The sequence below is a fragment of the Staurois parvus genome, unplaced genomic scaffold (genome assembly GCF_062004578.1).
Source record: "Staurois parvus isolate SC_StPar_1 unplaced genomic scaffold, SC_StPar_1.0 ptg000066l, whole genome shotgun sequence".
NCBI classification, from domain to species: domain Eukaryota; kingdom Metazoa; phylum Chordata; class Amphibia; order Anura; family Ranidae; genus Staurois; species Staurois parvus.
In genome coordinates this window covers 6,858,112-6,878,938 of record NW_028317862.1, presented here as the reverse complement: position 1 = coordinate 6,878,938, position 20,827 = coordinate 6,858,112, and the positions used below count along the sequence as shown (strand labels likewise).

At 39.3% G+C, this 20,827-nt stretch overlaps 1 protein-coding gene across 1 annotated transcript in view; it reads right to left on the bottom strand.

Moving 5' to 3' along the window:
* Positions 1-895: 895 nt before the first annotated feature.
* Positions 896-20,827, bottom strand: part of LRRC8B (leucine rich repeat containing 8 VRAC subunit B) — a 60,172-nt gene continuing 40,240 nt past the window's right edge. Inside the window, exons 4-5 of the mRNA XM_089668909.1 lie at positions 17,423-17,711; positions 896-16,104 (exon numbers count right to left, since the gene is read on the bottom strand). Of these exons, the coding sequence (XP_089525035.1) occupies positions 17,445-17,711 (267 nt within the window). The 3' untranslated portion in view covers positions 896-16,104; positions 17,423-17,444. The remainder of the gene's footprint in view (positions 16,105-17,422; positions 17,712-20,827) is intronic.

The window sequence follows — 20,827 nt, the reverse complement described above, 5'->3', positions numbered from 1 at the left end:
AAGTCAATATTAGAGAAAGGCAACAAGCATTTTCATAAGGGGAGGTCACCAATGGCAGCCTTCTCTCGTACAAGTTTTCAATTGAGCTATTGTAAAGTAGAAATACATATGTATACCTACACAGAGACAGGTTAGTAGGCTTTGGGTAGGTCATTTCCCAGCATTTACTTTACCTGCAAATTATGTTATCTCTTACAAATTGTAAAATGTATAAAGTGATCTACATTCAGATAATAAACCACTTATCCACTGAAACCATTGATATCTAAGTCAAGAATAATTTTACTGTTCTAAGACAGGTTAGTAGGCTTTGGGTAGGTCATTTCCCAGCATTTACTTTACCTGCAAATTATGTTACTCTTACAAACTGTGAAATGTGTAAAGTGATCTACATTCAGTTAATAAACCACTGAACCAATGAAACCATCAATATCTAAGTCTAGAATAATTTTACTGTTCTAAGCAATAAAAGTAAATGGTATTTATAAGTGAACTATTCAAGGGACGGGTCAGTAAAAGTAAACTTTAGTCCTCATGCACACTTGATGTTTTGATAACGCTGGTAATGTTAGCTGTATGTCACATTAAAAATGTGAGTTTTTCATCTTTTTTAGCATTTTTGCTTTAGCAAATTGCATTACTTTAGCAGTGTTTTCCCGCGTTTTTCTGCATTTGCAGTTTTTAGCAGATTTTTTTTACAAAAAAAATCCAAAAACTCTACTTTGCGGCCTTTTACCACGTTTTGCTGCGTCTTGGCGTGTTTTTCAGCGTTAGAATGTTTTTACAGCTAAAACACTCCACATGCTTAATTAAACATCATAGAATACATACACAAGAATAAGAACATTTTTATAATCCCTCTGTAGAACAAATTATCCCATAAATCTGCAATCAGTGCATGGCAACAAAGAATGTTTATTAGAAAATAAAAGCACATAAAACTTTTATAACAGAGTTACAATATGACAGCAGACACATCAGCTCACAAATAGCTTGTTTTTAAAGTGTAAGACCAACTGATCTCCTTTTGCTTTCGTTCAGTACATTTCAGCCATTATTGACCAATAAAAGGACATTATTAATATACAGGACATATTAAGGATTAAGGAAACTAAAAGGAGTCTTACAACGTCAAAGCATAGGACTTAGGGAGAGTGTCTATTAAACCTGGACATTTTTTTCAGTGAAATGCCAGTTTAACACAGTGCAATATTTCTATTCTAACAAATAGAAAATGGTACTAAATGCTTAAAAGGCCAGTTCACTCCACAGTGCTATTTTAGTTACAAGTTGAACATGGCAACACCTATTTTGGTGTTAACTTTCATAAGGAGGTATTTCCCCACCCATTGGGGAGATTTCCACACTTCCTGTTATGCCACTAGGTTAGAAAGTAAAGGGAAATTTCCCCCAGTGGGTACGCAGACAGCAATAAAACAAACAAGAGATCCCTGTGCTCAAATCCCAACAGCTAGTGCATGCAGACAACAATAAAAACCCAACAGGGGGTCTAACCCTTCCCCACGCTATTCACCATTTAGCGTTGTATTGATTTAAAAATAAATAAATATATAAATTCAGAGCTATTAATCCTGTAAAATTGCATGTACAATTTTATGTGCGAATGGGGGCTATTCAAAATTGTTAGTAGGCTATTTTCTCTCCAGATTGCATAATATTAACTCAAACAGAATCGAATCAATCAGGAAAATACCACATTGTGGCCAATAGATAGATATGATAGTTATAGAGAATAAATACTTATTACAATGATTGTTGGCTCCGCCTAAAGGCCATAATGCAGTATTTTCTCAAACCATTTTTTTAATGAATAAATACCAATTGACCCGGAAAGAAAATATATTTAAAACATTGCTTGCCATTTCAAAGGATAAATAGCTGTGCAACTTTTTTTTATTAATACATCCCCTTAAAGTTTTGGGGTTTTATTTTAAGGGAGCAGGAAGACCACAGCAGTGAGGAATACCTATTATTGGGCAACTTCAAGAACACCATTTGGTGAGCTTGAAAAATTCTAAAGTTAAAGCCTATTAAAGGACAAATGTATATCAAACTGCAGGCCTTAAATAGTTAAAATGGAAGCAAACCTCAGACATGAAAAATGAGCAAACTTCCAAGGCATTGAGTCTGGTTCCTCTCTGATCTCTCTTCTCTCTGCATGAATCACTTTAATAGACTTTAAGTCGACATAACAGCCTCGAGGGAGAAAGCCTGCCCCCCTCCAGCACCCAACCCTTCTATGAGCCTGAGTACAGGGGGTGTGGCCCTTTCCCCCACTCAGCTATGTGATAACAGGAAACTCTGTGCTTTATCTCTGCAGTCTGATCCCCTGCCCCCTGCTTTGTGCTGCTGTTAAAAATCCTTTGATCTGTGTGTTTTAGAAGGCTCTACAAACTCGCTCCAGAAAAACAGGTACAACTTAAGCAGGAAGATTTTTCATCCCTCTGTATCAACTGAGGCTAGTCACTTTGCTGGGTATATTTAAGGGTTTACAACCACTAAACTCTGAAATGCCTAGTCTGCTTTAACGGTCTGATGCTTGAAAGGTCCCTTGCTGGAGCCAGCATCTTCTCCCCACCTTCTTCTAGGTGCTGGTCTTCAGCCATCCTGATTGGCCAGTGTGGGATAAGGTCACTCCTGTGCATGGACAGGGTTTGAGTCACACATACACAACTCAATATACATTCTACAGAAGACTACAAACAGGCAGGTAGGTTTATTTTATTCCAGAAGAGACACTGAATGTCTCTTTTGCAATAAAGAGCTTGTCTGCTTGCAGTTTTTCTTTTTAGACCTTAGTTCCACTTTAAATGGCGCACTGGAATAGAAGGGGAGTGGTGATCCATCAGGCTAAAGGAAAATGGCCAGCTCAGCATACAACCTCTCCAAACCATCTACAGTTTCATGTCAATGTACAGTCCTGATGAAACATTCATGAAGCTAGAGGCTATAGGCACTGCACCGATCCTGGCAGTGCTAACCAGCATTTCTGGTAATGAAAAAAGGGAACATGCTTTCATTGGGCCCCTGGATTGCAGATACACATTAAAAGAGCCCAGTTTTGGTTCATATTTTGATGCACATGACTTGTTGCACAATTTGCTGTATAGAGTTTAAATAAAAATGCTACAGAGAGCAATGGTGATGTGCAAAATACCTCAACGCATAGCAACCGATTACATTTCACCATAATTTGGCTCGATTAGTAAGGGCTCATATTTATGGGTGTTCTAAAAAACTTCTCAGAACAGAACACACTGGCGATAACATTACTTCAGCTATTTTTAAAACATTTCCGATGCCAGAGCAAAGTTCTCCAGGTGCACACAGGACATCAAGAATAATAAAGCATCCTTCAGGAACTGGAAATCTCACAGTTAATGCCTAATAAGCTCTTCCCAGATGCTTAGCAGACATTTGCTGATTGTTTATTCACTGTTCCATTGACTTGCATTACAGGCGAAGATGAAGCTATGCTGCTGCTCTTGTAAGTGTTTCCATGTACACACTTAGACACTTATATAATAAATATTAATGTAAGCCATTGAGCATTGAGTAGGCTTTCGGAAAATGCAAAAAGTTCTGCGAGAGGACACCTATGTGTATTAGCCCAAAAAGTGTAATATGAAATAAAAAAAAATAGACACTTAAAGTATTCCTAAAGCCAAATATATGTTTTACCTTAATGTATTCCCTGCATTAACCACTTCCCGTCCAGCCCATGTGTATAAATGGCCGGATGGGGGCAGTGCAAGGACGGGTTGCCGTTCATAAACGGCGCCCGCCATTTTGGACTGTGCACGCTCCCTGGGAGTGCGTGGCACCATGAACACCGATCGCCGTACAGGACCTCTGTGTGAGGTCCCGAGCATGTGATCACTGATTGGCCAATCAGTGATCACGTGAATAGTAGTAAGGAAGATGTCACTTCTGACATTGCTTACTATGTGTGAAATCTGTGAATGATCACAGAGGTCACATGGTACAAGGCTATTCACAACAGCCTTGTACAATGTGACAAGCTGTGCCCAATCACAGCTCACACAGTATTTCTCAATGGCTGCAAGAATGCAGCCAGGGAGAAGGAGAAATTAATGCTTTTACAGCCTTTATGGGTGTAAAAGCAATCAGTGTAAAAAAAAAAAAAAAAAATAATAATCATCACCTCACACAAGTAGTACAGTGTCACTGTACTGCTAGGGTGAAAGTATGTTAAAAAAAAAACCACAAAAAAACATAAATAATAATATAAAAATAAAAATGTAAAACAATTTTTTGAACAATTATAATTTTTGGTTATAAACTAATTTGGGTTATTTTTTTTTACTAAAAAGATAACTGAATACATTTTAGCCACGATTTATGAAGAAATATTATTTATTTACAAAATGTTATAAGAAAAACACTTTTTTCAAAATTTTTGGACTTTTTCATTTATATAGCAAAAAAATTAAAATCCCAGTGGTGAATAAATACCACCAAAATTAAGTTTTTATCTGTCTCAAAAAAATTCATATGGGTACAGTGTTGCATGACCGTGTAATTGTCAAAGTGTGACAGTGCTGAAAGCTGAAAATTGGCCTGGACAGGAAGGGGGTAAAAGTGTCCGGACATGAAGTGGTTACGGTAAAAAATATCCCACTAGTTGTATTGCCCCCTCACCAACACATACTTAGTCCTATTTCGATCCAGTGCTGTTCCTGTCTGAGGAGAGGAACACAGACCTGCACCACTGCACAGGACGCAGGGGCAGCAGAGGAGAGAATGGGGGGTAGCACCAAGCCATGCTGTGCGTATCTCCTAGATTGTAAGCTCGAAAGAGCAGGGCCCTCAAACCCCTCGTGTAGTGTATTGTTACTGTCTTGTCTCATGTTATGTCCCCCTTGCTACTGTACAGCGCTGAGCATACCCTTTGGCGCTATATAAATACTGTATAATAATAATAATATGGACGTACACAGCCCAGCTTGGGAGTGAGCCCACAAGTGTGCCCCCATAGCAAGCGGCTTGCTTTGGGGCACACACACAAGAGGAGGAGCCGAGAGAACTGGTGGAGATCCAAGAACGGGGAGATTCAGGGACACTCTTTGCAATACCAATGCATACAGCAGGTAAGTATAACATGTTTATTATTTTAATTAAAAATAATGATCCTTTACAACCACTTTAATAAGACACTATAATATTTTGTATAGTCCAAATCCAAGTTGCAGTAAGAGTGATACAGCAAAACCCTAGTGAATGGAGACAGTTGCCTGCGTTTGGGCCATTTTTGATAAGACTGTGATACAAAGCTGCCAAAAACTTACATATCAGAGATATAAATGAGCTCATCATATACACAGCATTAAAAAAATGAACTAATTTTACAAAAAAAAAAGAATTTAAAACTCAAAATGTAAGCGTACATACATATTTTCCATGGCATGCTTTTATATAGCTGAACATTTTTACAAAAGATAAATCTAAATGATTAAAAATGTTAATGTATTTTAGAAAACATACAGAAACAGCAAGTTAGTTTTATTTTGGAAAGTGTTAACATTCATTAGTGCAAACATTTCAGCTGTTACAATGGACAAGTAATACAACTGCATAGTAAAAGTAAAGTGGAGCCCCACCCAAAATGTTTAAAAGATATTTGGTGGAATGACGTAGGGTTCCCCTATAAAGCATGAACTGATTATCAGCGAGTTCTTCTCCCTCTTCTCTGGCTGTGCTGTGATTAACAGGGCTATGAGTTTAACTTTAAATAGCTATTCCTAGAATGTCTGTATATTCTTTTGCAGTTTTTGCAATACTCTAAGAGTTGGAGATGCCAAAATTAACCTAGATGGGAACCATGAAGTTCAGCTGACAACCAAGACATGGTAGCACAATCTTGGGAAGATTCTCTCAGTAGGTCCATGCTAGTCCTGCTGCTGCAAGTTTTCATGAAGGCTTCAGTTTAGCTTTTACATTTATTTTCCAAAGGGCAGCTAAGCTAGCACTGGAGTGCGATATGTGGTCTATGGGCAACAAACTTATAAACAGTGCTCTAGTTGAAAGAAGGACAGTTGATTGGCCAGTTGATACAATCAAGAGTGCATTGCATCTATCACAACACAATTCAATACCATGAAGAACGCTAAGAATTATTTGCAAATAACATAGCTATACTGAATATAACATAATATGCTAGAAACAACATGGCTATGAATTCTACCAGATGCAGGCCGTGCATTTCACACCTAGGCCTTCAGCGATGTCCTACCTAAAATAATGGTTAAAGCAACAGTTTAACCTCTTCCCTACCGTGCTATAGCCGAAAGACAGCTACAGCGCCGTTGTCTAGTTCTGGGACAATGTCCATGGACGTCATTCCAGAACACGCCCCCTGCGCACCCCCAGCGGCATGCCCCTGGCATTTTACCACATGATCAGCTGTGTCCAAGGACACAGCAGATAACTAGGTAACTACAGTTGCCAATTATTGGATGCACTTTCCTCATGCTGTAACAGTGCAAGGAAAGTACTGCCGATAACCGGCAACTGTCAGAGAAGTGATCAGCACTGATCATCAGGGCACTGATTGTCAGTGCCCTGATGATCAGTGCCCAGCAGTGCCACCCACCTGTGCCCATCAGTGTCGCCCACCTGTACCCAACAGTGCCACCCACCTGTGCCCTGCAGTGTCACCCACCTGTGCTCAGCATTACCACCCACCTATGCCCTCAGTGCCACCCATCAGTGCTGCCCATCAGTGCAGCATCATCAGTACCCATCAGTGATGCCCATCAGTGACGCCTATCAGTGCCTCCTATCAGTGCCTATCAGTACTGCCTATCCGTGCCACCTCATCAGTGCCCAGCAGTGCTGCCTGTCAGTGCAGCCTCATCAACGCACATCAGTGAAGGAGAAAAATTATCTCTTTGCAAAATTTTATAACAGAAACAAAGAAAAACTTATTTTTTCACATTTTTTGCTTTTTTTTTGTTTATAGCGCAAAAAATAAAACACCCAGTGTCGATTAAATACCGCCAAAAGAAAGCTCTATGTGTGTGAAAAAAATTATAAAAATTTCATATGGGTACAGTGTTGTATGACCACACAATTGTCATTCAAAGTGCAACAGCGCTGAAAGCTGAAAATTGGCCTGGGCAGGAAGGGGGTATGAGTGCCCAGTAGGCAAGTGGTTAAAGCAAAGGTGGTTCAACAAAATACTGACACAAGGGGGTGATCCTTTTTCCAACTCAGTGATTCTGTGTTTGATTTATTTTTATTTTTTCTGACATGTTGGTGTTATATCTTTCTCTTTGATGTTATTAGTTGCACTGAGGAAATATAGCTGGAAAAACAAAAACTGTGTCTGTCTTCATTTCAGGCTACAAAGCAACAAATTGTGATCATTTTAAAGGGGGGTGATTCTTTTCTATACTCACTGTATTTATTATTTAATTGACTTCAGATCATAAGACCAAGACTCAAAATAATGTATTTACACAAATCTGATATATCAGCTATTTTCCAAAATAATGTTAGAATTCCTACAATAATATTCTATTTTTTCCTTTTTTTTGTTTATAGCGCAAAAAATAAAACACCCAGTGGTGATTAAATACCACCAAAAGAAAGCTCTGATTGTGTGAAAAAAAATTTAATTTTCTTATGGGTACAGTGTTGCATGACCGCGCAATTGTCATTCAAAGTGTGACAGCGCCGAAAGCTGAAAATTGGCCTGGGCAGAAAGGGGGTATAAGTATCCAGTTGGTAATTGGTTAATTGCCATTTACTGTAAGCCTGCATTGTTGATTCTGAAAGCCTCAAGGCAGATTTCTTTGACGCTGGCAACATGATAGCTATCATGGCTGAAACAGGATTGGATAAAAGCTCTAACATAAACATACACTACTGGAAGCAGTGAAACCAAAAGAAAAGCTATGAAATGAACAGACTACTGAGAATAACACATTCATGGAAAAAAATGTAAGTCAGTGATACTGACAGTTTAGGCAATGTTTAAGTAAGCAGATGAGGCCCTACTGGCCCTGACAGCCCACCACTGTGTTCTAATCAGTGTGTCATAGTCGAGAACCAGGGGAGAAAACAAATCTCTGCTACTGTGATGCAATGGGTGCTTCACTCACTCTCCATATAAGCTGAGGTGTCAGTCATGATCTGATGGGATCTGATGGGATGAGATGGCAACAAACATGGCCTTGATAATGGACCTAAGTACTGGAGTGCATCTTGGGTGATTTCACATTGCAAGGGAAGCAGATATTAGTAACTTTTCACAATTTTCTAAATTTGTAAACAATTTCTGATTTTCAAGGAATTCTGTATCAAGAGAAATGGGTAGGCTTGTATTGCTGAAAATGTTCTTTGCCTGAATAGCTGGCTTCACGACTCAGGGATTCAGTGGCTTAGAACAAGTATGCAACAAGCGGAGAGCTCTTGATCAGATATTTTAGTTTTCAGATTCCTGTTGTTTTTGGCATGGAAGTTGTGGAAGAAGATATTTCAGCATAAATGAACTAAATAAAAAAATATGAAATAAACTAACCATTAAAAAAAACATTAAGTTAGCAGAAAAGTGATGGTCACCTACAGATCTTTAATCTCCATGTAAACCCTACACAGTCTTAACATAATCTGGAGTTGGGCTTTAAAGGGTTACAATTATTTTCCAGCAGACTGAGTAGTCAAATACTTACAGTTAACATTTTTATAATTATTTCTAAATGCTACACAGTAAAAACACAGACATACACACATGCACACATTTCTGCAAGCTTTGTTAATACAGTAGTACATTACACTTCAACTGCTTCCGCGCCACCCTATAGCAGAGACACTGCTACAGGGCACCAGGGGTGCGCAAAATCACACACATATATATATATATATATATGTGATTTCGCAGTTCCGGGTATGCAGCATGCACATGTGGCCTACCCGCTCCACCGTTCGCGGCCTCAGTTGTCAATCACCGGGTCCCGGTCGGTGATTTCTCGCTAGCACCCGGTGATCGCCGAGTATCTCCGACAGTGGGGAGACCTGTGTATAGACAACACATATCTCTCCCCTGTCAGCTTCTGCACACTGCTTTGTATGGCTCTGCAGAGCCATACAAAGCAGTGTGCTTACAGTTAAACACAGCACAGAACCTCATAGCAAAACAGCACACAGTTAACCCTTTGATCGTCCCACATGTTAACCCCTTCCTGCCCAGTGCCATTACTACAGTGTCAATGCTTTTTATTAGCACTGATCACTGTATTGGTGTCACAGGGGATGTCAGTGACACCAAGTCAGTTCCCCCCAGTGTCAGAATGCCGCAGTTCCGCTATAGGTCGCTGATCACTACCAGTACTAGTAAAAAAACCAAACAAATTCCAGTATATATATATATATATTTGTAAACGCTATAACGTTCACGTAAAACAATTAATTTACACGTATTGGGATTTTTTTTTTAGCAAAGACATGTCGCAGAATACATTTTGGCCTAAATTTATGATAAAATTAGATTTTTTTAATTTTTTTACTGGACATGTTTAATGTTAAAAAGTTAAAAAATGTTTTTTTCTCAAAATTGTCAGTCTTTTTTTGTTTATAGTGTAAAAAATTAAAAATGCACAAGCGATCAGATACTACCGAAAGAAAGCTCTATATGAGAGAAAAAAAGGACATAAATTTCATTTGGGTGCAGCTTTTCATGACCGCGCAATTGTCAGTAAAAGGTAATGCAGCTCTGTATCGCAAAAAATGGCCTGGTCAGGAAGGGGAGTAAATCCTCTGGAGGGCAAGTGCTTAACCACCAGACAGCAGATATCCGAATGACGGCTTTACTGCAGCCGGCCAGTTCATATGACACCCTCTCAGAAAGCGCCCTCCCGCGCGCCCCCGGAGGTGCGTTCCCGGCGTTCTCTGTGTCCTACGAACACAGCTGATCACATGATGTGGTAAAAGGCCAATCACAGCGGCCTTTTACCACGTGATCAGTTGTGTCCAATGACACAGCAGATCACCGGTAAATGCAGTTGCCAGTTATTGGCTGCACTTTCCTCACGCTGTCACAGTGTGAGGAAATTACTGCCAATAACCAGCAACTGTCAGAGGACGGATCGGCACCGATCATCAGTGCCCTGATGATCAGTGCCCAGAAGTGCCACCCACCAGTGCCACCCATCTGTGCCCAGCAGTGCAGCCCACAAGTGCCCAGCAGTGCCACCCACCAGTGCCGCCCATCAGTGCCACCCACCTGTGCCCAGCAGTGCCACCCACCTGTGCCGCCCAGCAGTGCCACCCATCAGTGCCCAGCAGTGACTCCATTCAGTGCCCAGCAGTGCCGCCCATCAGTGCCCAGCAGTGCCAGCTCATCAGTGCCACCTATCAGTGCTCATCATTGTTGCAATCAGTGCCAGCTCATCAGTGCCACCTCATCAATGCCACCTATCAGTGCTGCCTATCAGTGCAGTCTCATCAACGCACATCAGTGAAGGAGAAAAATTATCTCTTTGCAAAATTTTATAATCGAAACAAAGAAAAACTTTATTTTTTCAAACTTTTTTTTTTGTTTATAGTGCAAAAAATAAAACACCCTGCCTCAAGTACATACCACCAAAAGAAAACTCTATTTGTGTGAAAAAAATTATAAAAATGGTATATGGGTACAGTGTTGCATGACTGCGGAATTGTCATTCAAAGTGCAACAGCGCTGAAAGCTGAACATTGGCCTGGGCACAAAGGGGGTATAAGTGCCTGGTAGGCAAGTGGTTAAATGACATTTTGCACTAACCAAATTCTAGCTGTGGGCAAGATGCACAGTATGATACCTTTTGATCCAAAATGAGTTTTAAGTATATTATAAAAAAGAAATATGTTGTCTAATAAATGCTGTACTATACAAACTTTTTCTTTCCATTAAAAGTCCAGTCCACTCAAAATCGATACTTCAGCAGTGGAAGGATATTGATGGTATGAATCACTTTCTCACTTCTTAGGGCTAAACTATATGGGCAATTTTAAAGCGGAAGTCAAGGCATCAAAACACATGGTTCAATAGAAAACCCCCTAGTACAATAATTAAAAACCTAATAAAAAAAATCTAAAAACTCTAAAATGAGGTCACTTGACCCTGCTGGTCTACTTTCTATTTCATAAGATGCAGCCAAGGAGGAGAGATTGCTGCAGAGGAGCATGTTTCTAACGTGATGTAGTCACCTTGCACTGGAAGGACATTTTCTTTGAAAAACACTCAGTACGCATGACACAGGTAGGTACTATGCTGTCAATCAACCTATATGGGCATAAGGACAGGTGTTGATGTCACTGATGGCACCACAAGTGACAGAACTGCTGCCATTTTACTCTGGTGCCACCCTTGCAGCCCATAGGGACAGCAACTCAAATTGGGGCTGAAATTTAGTGCCTGACATATGAAGTATGCTAGAATTGGAACAACAATGAAAAATGTAAGACACATTGATTAGGGATATGAATTGCTACACATGAAAATAATTGCCTTGACTTCAACTTTTTATCTCATGCTACTGAGTGATTTAACTTCTTTTGGTATTCATCACATCACAATGCACTAAAATCAATGTGCTATATAATGTACAGTGCAATTTTTAACAAGTGATTAAAATAACTCTACTCTTCTTAGGAAAAAAAAAGCATATTCCTTGGCCATTTACATAAATTGCAAGGATTTACAAAAACTTCATTGCAGTCCTGCTTGTGACTGTTTGTGCTGGAACTTATACACAGATTCCACTCACTTTTATTTCTTGTAGCCAATTATTTTTTCCTGAGTGCTAAGTGGTAGGGTCTTCATTCTACAGTTACATGGTCAATCCCAGTATCGTATAAGAGAACATCTGCTGGCAACAACAGCTCTGGGAGAGTTCTGCAAACCAACACGGTACCCTTCCACCCCTTTATACAAGAAGCAATATTTAAGTGTTTTGGTAGTCATAGAAAATTAAGGTTGGGTAATTTTAATAATAAAAAAAGGCAAGTGTAGACATTTTTTTTCTTTTATTTTTACAGAATTGGCATTTCCCTTTACGAAGGACCTACGGTATATTGGGCCCACTTAAAATCTCTTAGTGGCATGAGATTCATTTACCCATGTAGCTTAGTTATTTTACCGCACAAGGCCTTTAGAGGTTTAAAAGTGATTCGTTGAGATCCTTCAAATAGAGTTCCTTTCTTTTTCGCCCTACCATACCACTCAGATTTACTACCCCTACATTCACTACATTGAGTCTTTACGGTCTTTTCAAAATGTACCAAACACAAAACAGTGTTGTTATTATTATTATTATTATTATTAATAAAAGAAGCCTGCTTCAAACATATAAAAATCTGCTCAGAATATAAAACAGTCACTTTTGTACATATTTAGTGTAATAAAACAAAGGCTTATTTCACTTTTGTATAAGGGATGAAGGTGCAGAGATGCCCCACATACAGATAGGCAATAAAAATAACAAAGCAACAACACATATAGGAACAATCAATAAAAAAAACTTATGTAAAAATGCTAGGTGAAAGAGAAGCAAAATGTAACTAAACTTCATAAAACATTCTTCCAATGTATCCTGTTAAAAAATGGAAACAAACGTACACTGACATTCATATATAAAAAAACAGTAAAACCATTGTTAGTAAATTATAACAAGTGCAACTAAAATATCTTAAATATACTAATGGAACTTATAGCACATGATGTCAATTACAATACAAAATTAGCATTAACATTTTTTATTTGATTAGATCACTCTGCAGGCTTAAAACCCCATAGTAGTAAATAAACAATAAATATCTCTATTAAAACAGATACTAATAAATGAACAAAAGGGTGGGTCAGGTTGAAATAGTGTGTGTCTACAAGTACCGTATTTTTCGCCGTATAAGACGCACTTTTTCTTCCCCAAAACTGGGGGGGAAATGTCAGTGCGTCTTATAAGGCGAATATGGAGCGGCCGGTCCGGTATTTCCACCGCGGCCGTGTCAGAATACCGGGCCGGCCACTCAGCTCTGCAGCGGGACCTTACCTGTTCCTCTATCCAGCGGCGCGCTGTCTTCCGACTTCTGTAGTGTGGGCACTGGGCATGACAGCTGGGTGCCCAGTGTGCATGCGCGAGAAGCGGTGCGCTTTGTGAATGGTAAGGCGGTACCTGGGACACATGACAGATCCCAGAAGCCGCCGGACCAATCACAAAGCGCAAGTGCTTCTCGCTCATGCGCACTGGGCACCCGGCTGTCATGCCGAGCGCCATTACAGAAGCCGGGAAGACAGCGCACGGCTGGATCGAGGAACAGGTAAGATCAAAGAACAACTCCGCGGAAGTAAGAACGGGTACCTGTCAAATTCAGGTACCCGCTCCCCACCTCCCCAAAGGTCAGCAATCATCTGTACTGTCCGCAGTCTCTGGTCATCCCTGTGCTGTCCGCAGTCTCTGGTCATCCCTGTGCTGTCCGCAGTCTCTAGTCATCCCTGTGCTGTCCGCAGTCTCTGGCCATCCCCGTGCTGTCCGCAGTCTCTGGTCATCCCTGTGCTGTCCGCAGTCTCTGGTCATCTCCTGTACTGTGTCTGCAGTCCATTAGTTCAGAATTTTTTTTTTCCTGTTTTCTGCCTCTAAAACCTAGGTGCGTCTTATGGTCAGGTGCGTCTTATACGGCGAAAAATACGGTAATTCTAAAGAACAAACAGATTTTAATTGCAAATCAAAATGAGAAGGAATAAAGTAATAAATAGAAAGTACCTGTAGGCTGGCAAATAATAATGGGAGATTTGTGAAAAAGTTTATAACACCCAGCAAGAGGTCAGGAGCTCTGTCTAAGTATAAATGATATATAAAAAAAAAATAAAAAAGGGGGCAGGGAGTAGGTGGATTGGGAAGGGGAAATAAGGAAAGTGTATGTGCTGCTCTTTTTAAATACGAACAGAACCTATCCAATAGAATATATAGAATCCTATAGCAAAAAAAACCTAGAGAGGAGGTGAAAGCCTGGTACACCCTATAAGTTTTTTTTGGTTCATCCAGTGGGTTTGACAAACGACATTAGTGCAGCGATCTCCCCTACTGTGCTATGTGCTATTGTGTTCTGACAGGGGGACCACCCCCCCTGCCGGAACTCACTGGAAAGTGCTCGCAGCCATTGGCTGCAAGCACTGATTGGATGCTGGTTGGCTTCTGGTTTTAGAGCATGCTCGTTTGACAGTAGATGGTTGCGAGATCGGGTTTCTTTTGGACAGGCAGACACACAGGCAGAAAGGCGGTCAGTTTCTACTTTAACAGCTGATTTTGGCCAATATTTGGGTCACATAAAATCTCTTAGTGGCATGATATTCATTTAACTATGTTGTTTAGTATGTACCCGACATTACACAAATATGTGCAGCAATCATACCAAAACAACTCAATAATCCAAATAGTATTAGCAACAAAAAAAAAAAAAAGTAATTCAAACAGTGCTTGCACTAGTGTTTAGGCCCCTTTCATATAACGCAGACTCTGTTATGATCAGCAGAGGACCTGTCCGCTGATCCCCTGCTGATCAGACCACAGCAAGTGGATGATACAGTAGGTCCATGTCTGCTCAGTTTAAGCAGAGCAGACACAAACCGAGCCCACTCTGCTGTACAGACCAGCAGGTGTAAGCGTACTCCGCTGTCTGTTTACACCCGAGTGCCCTCCGAACTTCCTAGATGGAAAGGGACAGATAACCTTTCATTTTTTTCCAGCGGACTGGATTGGATTGGAGATAGTCAGTAGATCAATAGGGGTGAATGGAGGGTCCAATCAGTTCCATCTGAAAAACTAACAGGTGGACCTCATTTCATTACAAGAAGTTGCTTTTCTAAAAACTGAAGAAAAAAATGTGTCAACATTGTCCTTCGCAACAAATCAGATATCAGCTATTCTTTTCTAACTTGTACATACAAATGATGAATTTGACATGATTCATTGATATGAACGACACTTTTCTACAGGTTTCCAGTTAGCTCAGTTTTTTCTTAAAATATTAGTATCATTGTATGCCAAATGTATTAAACTACGTCATTCAAATATGTTTTAAAGTCACAGTCACCATTTACAAATGTCCATGTACATAGAATATCAATTCTATTTTTATAAGAACAAAATACTGTTTTGTTTTTTTTAAATGTTGCATTTCCTTAGGGATTAAAAATAAACTACTGTAACTGAAGTCCAGAACCCACAGCATGTTGATTGAATTAAAAAAATGACATGAGACTATTTTAATACTGTTATGGTTAAAGTATGGCTACTTCATAATTACGTGCTCCAAACTGAAGTGTAATGTAGGCGCTGGAGCTGTGCCAAAACAGTTTGTGCAAAATTCTGAAAATCTGTTCCTTAACAGACTTAAAGTTGTTTCCTTCAAAGTCAATCATCTGCATTGTAGTTAGACTAAAAATGAAATGTGGAATCTGTTCAGGGTCACAGATAAGTCAAAGCTAATGAACTTTGCCATCATTTTCAGACTTCATAACAGCAACATATGTTTTCATTTATTAAGGTAAGCTACTCCAAAATATGAAAAAAAAAACACATCCAAAATCACAGGAGGAATTCAGAAAAGAAATAACACTTCAAGTATGGTTCCTGAAGATCTTCCCTCTGTGCAAAGTTGTGGCTATCAAAAGATCCTAACCAATACTGTTCTTTCATATTCTTCAGATTGGAAAATTCAAAACAGAAATTTCTCAAATTAAGTTATCTTCAGATGCAGAGTTTTATGGTTCCCAGCTTGAAGTTTCAGGGCTTGTAAATCCACAGTAAGAGTTGAGTTCAACATCTCGCAAATTTATTTTTTGATCTTCATAGTCATTTTAAGAAGAACCGTTACATCTGATTTGGATACACTGCCAAATGATATATTTGTCTAAGCTTTCAGATAATTATGGGATTTAACAGAATTTTCACACCAAGGAGATATTCCATTGTAGAATACTGTCAGAATTTTAGGCTCACAATTTGCTAGGATTTTGATCATATTTAGAAGTAAACTGGAGGCCCCAAGGATTCAGATTGAGATAAATATGACAAGACCATAGATCTACAATTAAAAAAAAAAACAAGATTTCAAATTAAAATTTTAAATTAGCCAATGGCTGACTTGTCACCAATCCCTAGAATTGTAAATAAAGTTCATTATCAAAGAAAAAGTATCTGCTAAAATTAAATGGACTGCAGAAGGAATTTGGCAATCTTTCTTGTCAGTAATACCTAGGACACATGATGAGAATATTGGACGAAAAACACCACTTTCAGAGCGATTGTTCGATAATCTGACGTTAGTACACAGCTTTCGAGAGCCAATCATGACAGTTCATGTGAAATTATCCGAAGGGCTAAGTACAAAAATTTTTTCTTGTACAATATCAGAACAAGCGTTTTTAATTTAACCAGTACAGTATTCATCTGTAAAAACTGAGTGACCAAGACCACACGTGCTTGGAAATGAAAGATTACATTACAATACAAAAAATTACATCACAAAGTTGTATTCTGTCTAATGAGAATTTTCGTAACTTTGGTAACCTATTCATTTTCGATATGAGACTAGCATGCAAAAAAAACCCAAAAAAACATGGATGATCGTTCGTTCGATATTCTTATCAAGTGTACAAGGCTAAAGGGACCAAGTTTAAAGGAACTATCCACTGCTACTGGAACACTGTATAGTTTATGTTAGAAAAAAGTGCTAATACTTAAATAATATGCCAGATAATTAAAGCTGACTTTCTAAGATTGGATGACATTCTTGAAAATATATAAAACAAGAAGGTTAGATGCTAGAGAATAAATAACAAATGTGATAGGTCTTCCGTGGAGCTATCAGAGACCTGTGAATTTTTAGCTGATGATAGAAGCAGGCTTGGGATAGGTGTTGAATAATCACAAATTCTTATTTGGGTTTAAGGACTTTTTTTTGTTCTTATTCAAATACAGTATGTTGTATTGAAAATTGTATCTAGATCTTTTTTTGGACAATGGCAATGGGATCTTCCAAATTAAGGACATATTATTTGGTGGCATGACAATATGGAAGGTTTTTGAACTCTTCTGACCTCTTTTCTGCTCATAAAAACAATCATGCCTTTTTTATCTAACTGCCACCTTGATTTTGAGCTTTATACTGCCGAGAGATATACAGTCAGTTTTGTGAGATTAGAACAAGCCTTTTTAGTTTGAAACTTTATAACCTAAAAAACTTCCATAAAGTGTAAAATCTACATCGCATCCCTTCCTTTTTTCCAAAAAAGAAAAAGAACATTTTTTCAGTGATGGTTACACATAATAAAAAACACTGTTAATTTGAGAAGAAGTAAAAACAAAAACATTTTAGAACTGCAATAAACAAAATACAATACCTATCCTTCACCTTCCAAATTCTTATCTATGAGAAGATTTGTAATTCTCCTTTGCATACAATGGGAGGGTATGCAAGACAATGGGTTCCACAATGATGCAGCTTGGTTTCAAAGACTGGCAGGACTCAAGTTCAGGAGGAAGGGTTTCGATTTGGTTTCCTACCAGCTCAATCTTAATAAGGTTTGTCAGGTCACCAACTTGTGGGGAAAGGCTGGTCAGGCTGTTTTTTCCCAGCAACAAATACTGAAGCTTGCTACATTTAAACAGCCCAGATGGCAAAGTTTCAATCTACAATGAAAAGAAGAATGTTAGTAATTATAGCTAAACCCAGCACATAAATCATAATTTGATTATATTTTTCTTTTCAGGGAAAAATACGGCCCTGTCACTTTACTGATGGCTCTTATGTCACTACAATACAAAAGAACTGGCAGAAGAAACCACAGCATGCGACGGGAAAGCACACACACATGTATATCTGTAGCGGCTGGAGGGCAGAAAAGAGTGGGTGTTTGAAGAGACTGACAGTGGAAAAAAATATAGATGTTCATCTTTTAGGCCTCGTTTATATGGGGCGATTGTATTCTTGCCCTGTGCAGGGTGTTCTGTGCATCCCCATGCTGGCTCTTGGGACCCAATGGCTGCACAGACACAGGCGATGCATACAGCTGCAGGCATCATCCTGGTATACTGAATGGGGAAAGAACAAAAAGAGGGCGCACAGGCCTAGTGCATTACCATAAAAAATGTTTAATAAAAAATAAAGTAGGTGTTGTACTCACAAACTACAATATAGTCAAGGCACATCATAAAAGAACAGCTGGATCAACACCGCGCTGAGTAACAGTCCGCAATAGGGAGTTTGTGAGTACAACACCTACTTTATTTTTTATTAAACATTTTTTATGGTAATGCACTAGGCCTGTGCGCCCTCTTTTTGTTCTTTCCCCATTCAGTATATTTGGATTCCCCCGGTCCATTTGAGGGCAGCAAGGTGTGCATGTTCCAGGACATTCTTAATGTGGTTGTAGCATCGAGTCCATCCCCAAGCGCAGGAGCATTTGTGTTTGCTGGTTCTTTATCATCCTGGTATAACCACTCAAAGTCCAGTGATGTACCAGTACGTCACTGATCCTTGTTGGGTGTATATGCATTGTTCTTTTTTTTTATACAGCCTGTTTGCTGAATGAAAAAAAGAGAAGAAATCTCTGCCAGAAAAAGTGTGTGGTATGCCAACCATTAGAATATACCTCCCTGCATCCACCCACTTCTAATGGTAGGCACACATGAAATGTGCCAACAAATATTATAAAATATACATGCCGAAGCATAGGGGCCATCCACCCACTGGCCACCCCAGGCCCCCATGCTTCAGCATATATGCTCTTTTTTTTTAACTGCGGATGAAAAATCTCATCCAACAGCGCTACACACACCACTGTACATTCTGAGAGCAAGACCCTGTTGCTGTCAGAATAAACAGTTCGGTGCTGCAGCTGAATGGTGTTCCTGCAAACAATGGTTAACAATAAAACAAAGTAATAATAGAACATTAACATAAACCAACAAGTGAATAGTGTTCCTGTAAAGCAAACGGTTGACAGACACGACATTAATGCACGTAGAGAAATGGGAAAGAGATATGGGAAGAAAAAATAGAGGAGCAGGAGCAGAGGAAAATGTTCACACTAATTCACGAAAATATTAGTATGAGTGAAGTAGAAATAAATTATAAGTGTTTAAATAGATGGCACATTACCCCTAACGTGGAGCAAAAGATGAATACGGAAATGTCACAGATGTGTTGGAGAGGTTGTCGCGAGGAGGGCACGTGGTATCATATGTGGTGGGAGTGCCCAGAAATACAGGTGTTTTGGCGGAGGATAGTTTATTTGATAAGAAAAATTACCAAAATCAATATAGGATTGGATCCAGAATTATGTCTCCTCCATATCTCAGAACTTTCAACGAAGGTATATAAGAGTTCGGGGATATGGCATTATCTGACCGCAGCAAAGAGTCTGATCCCCAGGTACTGGAAGAAAAGAGAGGTGCCAACTGAGGAGGATTGGATGGGAAGAGTAAATCAGATATCTGGGACAGAAATATTGTATTATACGTATGAGGGCAAGTTGGAGATATATAATAAAAAATAGAAAGCCTGGGAAGAATATAAAGCAAAGGTGAAATACATGAAGAGATAATTCTCCTGGAAGTGGGCTTAGAATGGAGTTTAGAAACAACAGAAATATATGGAGTAAACGAGACAAGAGAAAGGGTGGAGCGTGGGAGGGAGGGGGGAGGAGGGGAGGGGATGCGGAGAGGGAGGGGGGGATGTATGGGAGGGGGGATGGAAAAGGAAGTTATGTATATAATTAATTAAATTATATAAGGAGAAATTACTGTTTAGATAACTATTTTAATAGAAATGTGGAAATGATTTGTATATGATTTGAAAAACAAAATAAATATTTATAATAAAGACAGACACGACATCTTCTTTGGGGTGACCTTTGGGTTGTAGTACCAGAGATGCCATCCGGAAAATGCCTCTCATGCAGCCGGCTAACTGCATCTGGATTGAGGATTGGGCCACAGTGCCTTCTGCATACAAAAGGGCTGTGATGATCTCTTCCTGAAATTTTAGGAAGGATCCACTTTGTCCAGTTGAAACTCAGTTCGTCATTGAAACAGGTGTTCCTGATCTGATATAACTATAATATTTTGGATTTCCCCATCCATTTTTGTCCCTGTGGCAATGGTCACCAAGACAAATATGGACACAGATCACAGAAGAGGTTTCCACCCTACCCCACCTTATTTAAACCTAAAATAAAACATTTTGACCATGGATACAATTTAATTGGAATGCATGGATATATTGGTGGGATCCGGAGGTGCTCTGTATACATACCTGTCTCTATGTCCACATAATGTAAGTGCTCAAATGGGCTGTTTTGTGGCTTTAACCTAAATAAAGCATTATTACACTGTGTATGGTTTTTTTTTTTAGTTGTCTGATTTATTGTGACATGGAGGAGATGGGAAATTGGTAATGAGCTGTGTAAGTAAGATTTGTCTGCTTTATGGTGACATGGGGAAGATGGGAGATACTCAGAGGAGCTGGAATAATAAAAGAGACACATTGTCACCTTTTTAATAATTTAAGAGAGCCATGTATTCCAACCAGAGGAAGTGGAGGTGACAGCAGACGTAAACACCCCACCCAATGCATTTTGTCTTCAGGGAATTTTCCTGAAAATGTCTAGTACAGACAAAACTCTCTGGGTGGGCTTTTACCCATGACATCACTTACGCTTATGCTGGTTAAAACACAGGGCCATATCTGTGAGGGCCAGTAGCGCTGCATATGCATACCAGAAGGGCTCATATCTGTGTTTCCA